Genomic DNA, 7,580 nt, shown 5'->3' with positions numbered 1-7,580 from the left:
TTAAAATTTAACTCAAAAGGGGAGGGGGGGGGGGTGGATACTGTAAATAATGGCTGTATAATTCACAATTCTAACTAAATCATTATTAATTTAGAATAAATGATAACATTGTAATTATTAACTGTGATTCTAAAAATCTGGTTATGTCACCAACAACTGTAAGTCAAATTTAATAAAGAATATCATAATGTATGAAATTAAGAGCTTATACATTACTTTGAATGTTTTGCAAAAATTGAGTCTGGGACTGTTTGGTAGCAAATCAAAAAGTATACAATCTTTCCATTAGCAGAACTTATTCAATATCTGCTTGTTTGTTTGTTTGTTTTTTTTGCATTAGAGCCACGAGGTTCATGTAGCAAACAATAAGAGAAGTCAATCAAATCCCCCAAAGTCGCTTCCATATATACATACTCAAATCTTCATATACAACATCTAACTAGCATTACATTTACTCTGCTGAAGCTTTTATGCTGAAATCTTTGGGAATTGCAAGTTTGGGAATAAAATAGTTTCCTTGTTTCTGAGTGGCACAACAAGAAAATGTTTACAGTCAATCGATGGTGAGCATTTGACAGCCATGTCTGGCTAACAAAAGGAGCAAGAATTGGCCATGTTTGTAGGTGAAAGGTCACACTGTCCTCCCTGTAACCAGAGTGACTAGCTAATAGTGGGAATGTGCAAGGTAATGTATTCATAAGTGGGCAGATAACGCTTTCCTCCAAGTCACTTACTATGTACTGTGATGTATTTGATTACCTGGGGCTTGCTTACTCCCCCCCCCATTTAGTTTGATTTTAAAATATTTTTTTATAAATCTGGGAGTAGAAAAGAAATACTCTGAATGATAGAAACGTACGCCTTTTAATTATACAACATGGAGGTTTTTTCCCCTTTTATACAGATACCAAACTACACATTTTCTTCTCTCAGAAAATTTTTTATGGTTGATGGCACTACTCTAGAGACCAGGAATGGTAAGATGTAGTACCCTATTTTTTTTGAGGGTAGAAAACTTGAAGTCATTGTATCTCTGAATTGGATGTCAGGTGATGTTGAAATCCATATTATATCTTATCTATATTTAGCCCCCTGCCCAAAACTAAGAAATATAGCGAACAAAAATTGTGCAAATCATTTTTTTTGCTAGATTATTCCTTCAGATGTAAAGTTTCATGAATGTAAAATTCTTCAAACACCACATCAGTCCAAAACTATGTCTAAATATGAGTCTTTCAGGTCTTTTCCTTTCAAGACTCTTCCATCACATTGCGTTTACATCATGGCCACTACGTGGACTTATTAATATGAATGTGCAGTGCTGGAGGTTGTAGAGGGATGACGAAGCCAGGAAACACGAGCCCTGAGATAACACTGCACAATTCTCCACCGGCAGGAAGCAGTAGCAGCAAATCCAGCAGCTCTTCATTACCCAGTTACAGAGCAGTGTGACAGGAAGCGACACCCAAAGCTCCTGAGAGTACTTTACTTTTCCAGTCTTCCAACATGATGTCTGTGCGTCGTGTTTTGCAGTCGCTGCAGCTGAGTTTCCGTCTTCTCCGCCCTCTGATGCTAAGCCTCAGTGCTGGAGCAGGAAATTGGTGGCCATGTTGATGTCGTTGTTGGATGCTCTGAGAGCTTCCTGAGCATCCACTCTGGAGAAACCCATTTCCATCAGCCTCGCCACCTGGACACCAAGAGTATTAAAGCAGAGTTTATATTTAAATAAAAGCTATAGGACTTTTCCAAGACCTTCAAAACACCACACCACCAGAATTCAATTTATTTTTTGCCTCAAAAATAAACAATTCACACAATTTTAAAATCCAAGATGGCGGCAGAGTGTAGCGTATAAATGGGTACCTAAAGATATTGCAGTGCAGTTTAATCATTTAACTTCCGTATAAATTTAATACAGTACAAAATGGATTTCAACTGCAAGATTTCAGCATTTATTACAGAATCACCTATGACTCAAGACTTCTTTCTCTGAACATCATTTCTTAACAGCCATGGAAAGCATGAGACTTTAAATTCGGAAACCTTAAACAGAATTGTGAAGGTAGTAAGTCTTCTGTGCTTCTTGCATGTCTTCTTGCACGTCACCATTTAAGTCATAAGTCAAATCTATAACTGCCCCATTGTCAGATGGAAATCAGATTTTGAGGGAAACTCCTCCACTATCTTTCACACATGCTAAACATACCAGACATAATATACACACTTCAAGCTAAAATATCGTAATATAAACAATAATATAAATATCGTAACTCTAAGGTATGCTACACTTGTGCCTTTCTCCTGATCCGTATAACCCTGACCGCATTTTCTCATTACACCTTTTCTGAAGATGCACAAGCAGTGCAGATGCTAGTCCACGTTCCAGGAACTAGCATACCATAGAGCTAATATGCATAGCAGTTCATCAACCAGACAGGATGTTTTGTTAGTGTTATGATACTAATAGATTCATCACCAAGACCACTAATCATTTTTATTATCTTTCTGAGAATGTGTCGTAGGTCGGTGGCTTTCTGAGAAGTGGGAGAAATACAGTGAGTGAAATTGAACCTAATAGTAAAAACAAAACCAAAACATTACAACTGTCAGTAATCTCAGGGGGACTTGCCCAAGTAGCCCAATTGCCCAAACACTGGTCAATACTTTTGTACTCTGGGATAAAGCAATGTATTATGTATAATTATTTGTAAGATAACTGTTTTTTTGATAAGTTTTCTTTCTTTCTTAAAAAAAAAAAAAAAATCAACAACAATAAAAAATATGCCATACAGCTTCAAAACATGAAGTCTGTCTGAATACTCAATTCTGATTGGCAAGAAGGTGGTAGTAGTGAGTAGATATTTCCAATCAGTTTAATCACTGTTCTAAATGAATGCACTGCCTAATAAGTTAATCAGCTAAACTGATGATTACGTTACTGAGCTAAACTGATTATTTCTACATTTGATGTAAGTGGTGAATATAGCAATTTAGATAATGGACGTGAGGTAAAGATTACTTCAACAAACTGAAAATTATATTTTATATATATATATATATATATATATATATATATATATATATATATATATATATATATATATATATTACAGACCAAAAGTTTGGACACACCTTCTCATTCAGAGAGTTTTCTTTATTTTCATGACTATGAAAATTGTAGATTCACACTGAAGGCATCAAAACTATGAATTAACACATGTGGAATTATATATGGAATTATATACATAACAAAAAAAGTGTGAAACAACTGAAAAATGTCATATTCTAGGTTCTTCAAAGTAGCCACCTTTTGCTTTGATTACTGCTTTGCACACTCTTGGCATTCTCTTGATGAGCTTCAAGAGGTAGTCACCTGAAATGGTCTTCCAACAGTCTTGAAGGATTTCCCCGAGAGATGCTTGGCACTTGTTGGCCCTTTTGCCTTCACTCTGCGGTCCAGCTCACCCCTAAACCATCTCGACTGGGTTCAGGTCCGGTAACTGTGGAGGCCAGGTCATCTGGCGCAGCACCCCATCACTCTCCTTCTTGGTCAAATAGCCCTTGATGCCTTCAGTGTGACTTTACAATTTTCATAGTCATGAAAATAAAAATGAAAATATATATATATATATATATATAATTACACACATCCTGTATATAAATACACCGCTCACATTTTAGCAACCATTTTATTATGTTCTCAAGGGATATATTTTATAGTCAATGTGCAGCTTGTATAGCAGTATTGATTTACTGTCCTCTGAAAATAACTCAACATACAGCCATTACTGTATAACAAAAGTGAGTGCACCCGTAGTGTCCAAAGTGTCAATATTTTGTGTGAGCACCATTGTTATGTATTACTGCCTTAATCCTCCTGGGCATGGAATTCACCAGAGCTGCACAGGTTGTTGCTGGGATCCTTTATAATGACATCATGGAGCACGGATGTTAAACACATGCCGCTTCTACACCTTCCGCTTGAGGATTTCCACAGGTCCTCGATAGGGTTTAGGTCTGGAGACATAAATGGTGACTCCATCACCTTCAGCAAGGCAGTTGTCATCTTGGTGGTGTGTTTGGGGTCATTATTATGTTGGAAAACCGCCATTCGGCCCAGTTTCTGAAGGAAGGATATCATGTTCTGCTTTAGAATGTCACAGAACATGTTGGAATTCATGTTTCTCTCAATGAACTGCAGCTCCCCAGTACCAGAAGCACTCATGCAGCCCAAGACCATGATGCTACCACCACCATGCTTGACTATAGGCAAGACACAATTTTCTTGGTTCTCCTCACCAGGGCATCACCACACATGCTGGACACCATCTAAGCCAAACAAGTTTATCTTGTTTTTATCAGACCACAGGACATGGTTCCAGTAATTCATGCTTTTGGACAAGTTGTCTTCAGAAAACTGTTTGCGGGCTTGCAGTGTGCGGAGTACGGTCGGAGAACTGACAAGCAGGCCTTCTGATTCTACAACCTCAAAAGCAATGCTTTCAGCACTCATGTTTTTTAAAGCAGCTTCTCCACCTGATGCACAGCATCAACAACTTCTTTGATGGACCCTTGCGAGGTCTGTTCCGAATGGAACCCGTCTTGCAAAACCTCTGTATGACCCTGAACACTGTACTGTAACTCAGTTTCAGGGTGTTACCGTTCTTCTTATATCCTAGGCATCTTTGTGGAGAGCAACAATTTTAATTCTCGAATCCTCAGACAGTCTTTACCATGAGGTGCCATGTTGAACTTCCAGTAGTCAGTATGAGAGAATTGTAATCAAAGCAGTAAATTTTACTGCAATTATACAGGATACACAACGTTTTATGGTCCTATCAAGCAGACAAAAACATGAACATGATGAATAGGGCATATGGACATGGTTAATTGACATACAGCTGTTATTATTTGGGGTGTACTCACTGATGTTGCCAGCTATTTTGACAATAATGGCTGTATGTTGAGTTATTTTCAGAGGACAGTTAATCTGTACTGCTATACAAGCTGCACACTGACTACTCTAAAACATTTCCAAGTTTCATTCCTATAGTATTGTCCCTTTAGAAGCATAAAACAGGGACAGTCGACATCTAGAATTAGAAATTCTAGATGTCGACTGTCCCTGTTTTATACCATAATTCATCTAAATTGTCAAATCATGTTAAATTATGTTTCTTAAAAAAAGAACTTATGGTTCTTTTATGGTAAGTTATGGTGAAATCTTCCATTACAAGAAAAATTTATGAAAGGACTCACCAGCTTCAGTATTTGTAATAGCTATTACACTTTTTTCACCACCATCGAGGTTTTTAGGGACTGATGAATTTATCTCTATAATATAAACTTTCTTTCGGCTTCTCCCATCAGGGGTCGCCACAGCGGATCATCCACATGTTTGATTTGGCACGTTTTTACGCTGGATGCCATTCCTAACGCAACCCTCCCCATTTATCCGGGCTTGGGACCAGCACTAAGAGTGGCTAGGGTTGGTTCCCTGACCGGGGATCGAACCCGGCCCGTAGCGGTGAGAGCGCCGCATCCTAACCACTAGACCACCTGAGATGAGCTGAATTTGTAACATAATAACTACAAGAGAACAAATAAAAGAAGGGTTGGTGAAGAAAGAACCCTACCTATGAAGTACAGGAAAACAAGTGCTGACCTCTCCTGCAGACATTTCATAACATGAAAAGTAACAAAAAGTAATAAAAAAAAAATGAAATGTGAGGGGGTATAAGTGAAATGGACATGGACCTAGGATACATTATTCCTTATACATGTGGTAGAGTAACCTTTAGGATCTGTGTATACAAGATAAGATGCTGTTGTAATTTTGATTTTAATGCAGGTGCTTATTTATTCATTCTTTCTAGTGTAAATTAGTGATGGTTTATGATATCAGTTGGAAAGTTTGATGGTTGTTGCGTAAAGTAGTGTAACAATTCATGATATTTAGGTGCCTGCAAGGTGATCTATGATTTCAAAACACTGTCAAGTCTTCCCCTTTTTCTACAACTGACTCTACCTCTTTCTTCTGAACTCAAATGATTGTGTCTTAACAGGAAATTGGGCAGAGCTGATGTACATCTGTGGGCAAAGTTAATTTCTAACCAAGCAAGACGAATATGAGGAAAATTAGAATGCTCCACTTCATGGCAAAATGGTCTATGTAAAGCAGCCAAAAATGACAAAAAGCATAATAGTTTACTGTCTGTGCTCGTGACTTTGTCTGTGTTTGTCTCCTGACCTGTTCCTCAACCACTGGTGTGTCTGCTGAGTGTGGCTGCATGTGAGTCACGTTCTGGCCTCTGTGTCGCAAACCCGGAAAGAATCGGTTGAAGAGTCCGCCCTGCTGTGGAAGAGGGGAGGAAAGAAAAAAAAAGTACAAACACGTAGTACAAACTGCAAAAAGGCTTCAACAGAATGACACCTGATTACAACTCATATTGTGTTGGATGTCTGTTGCAAGCACTAATATTTCCTTCCTTTTATTACAGAGCACCAATAGGAAGTATCATATGAGTTTTTTTTGTGGTACTTATCACAAGTTTTAGAAAAGTGATCTCAGCATTAAAAAGAGAAATAAGAGGAGAATTAAGGTCAAAAGTTTCAGGTTGCTAGAAATACTAGATGCAAGACCCCTAATTCATCCTACTCTGTGTCTGGATTAGATTTTGTGCAATGCAATGCAAGAACTTCAAGATCTCAGGGTGATCTGGTGGACTTGCAGCATGTTTGTGCTTGACAGACTTGTTAGAGTATTTCAGAAATCCTGGGATTTTAACACTAATGTGTGCAGATTGTACACAGATTGTTGCAAGAAACATTCAGAAGAATGTCAGTTCTGCAGGTGGAAATGCATTTGAGAATGTTGATGAGTTGAGAGATTTCAGAGGAGAAACAAAATAACGGTTTTTAGCCAACAAGAAGCCTCCAGTAATTTGAATAAGCACTCTTTATAAACGTGGTAAGTGTAAAAGCAGCTCAGAATGCTTAACCTATAAATGGGCCACATCAGCAGATCAAAATCATGTCGAGTTTTACTCAAGTCAACCAAAAGCAGGAATCTAATGTTATCATGGGAACAGACTCACTGCAGATATCTGAAGATTATATCAACTGAAGATGTATAATAACATGAAGAATTAGGTGTACAGGTGTACGTTCCTATTAATAGTTGATGTTCAGTATTCCTTTTCCACATCCAACTGCGATTAAACAACTACACCAAAACAGAGACAATATTTTTCATGAACTAAATGTCTACCTCTCAGCTCATCCTGAGCACATACACTATATTGCAAAAAGTATTGGGTCTCCTCACTTTTCCTGCTAAATGTGGTTCTTTTCCAAACTGTTACCACAAAGCTGGAGCCACTCAAGGCCACTACAGGACGTGTTTAGATACGCTATTTTGAAATTTTGCATTCACCTGACCTTGGAAACCCAAACCTGTTCCAGCATGGCACTTCCCCTATGCACAAAGTGATCGGGTTTACATGCTTTGGAGAGGAAGATCTTGAGTGGCCTGCTATAGAGCTCTGATCTCATCCCTACTGAACACCTTTGGGATATAT

The 7,580-nt window shown here is 38.2% G+C and overlaps 1 protein-coding gene across 3 annotated transcripts in view; it reads right to left on the bottom strand.

The window, feature by feature from the left end:
• Positions 1-845: 845 nt before the first annotated feature.
• Positions 846-7,580, bottom strand: part of ubac2 (UBA domain containing 2) — a 39,301-nt gene continuing 32,566 nt past the window's right edge. Inside the window, exons 8-9 of one of the 3 annotated variants that reach the window (XM_046837534.1) lie at positions 6,251-6,352; positions 846-1,687 (exon numbers count right to left, since the gene is read on the bottom strand). In XM_046837534.1, the coding sequence (XP_046693490.1) occupies positions 1,580-1,687; positions 6,251-6,352 (210 nt within the window). In that variant the 3' untranslated portion in view covers positions 846-1,579. Of the gene's footprint in view, positions 1,688-6,250; positions 6,356-7,580 lie in introns of all 3 variants that reach the window. The other 2 variants (XM_046837533.1, XM_046837535.1) reach the window with 2 other exon arrangements.

The sequence above is a fragment of the Silurus meridionalis genome, chromosome 24, assembly GCF_014805685.1.
Source record: "Silurus meridionalis isolate SWU-2019-XX chromosome 24, ASM1480568v1, whole genome shotgun sequence".
Lineage (NCBI taxonomy): Eukaryota > Metazoa > Chordata > Actinopteri > Siluriformes > Siluridae > Silurus > Silurus meridionalis.
Note: the sequence above shows the minus strand (reverse complement) of the source record. Positions and strands in the feature narration are given on the sequence as shown.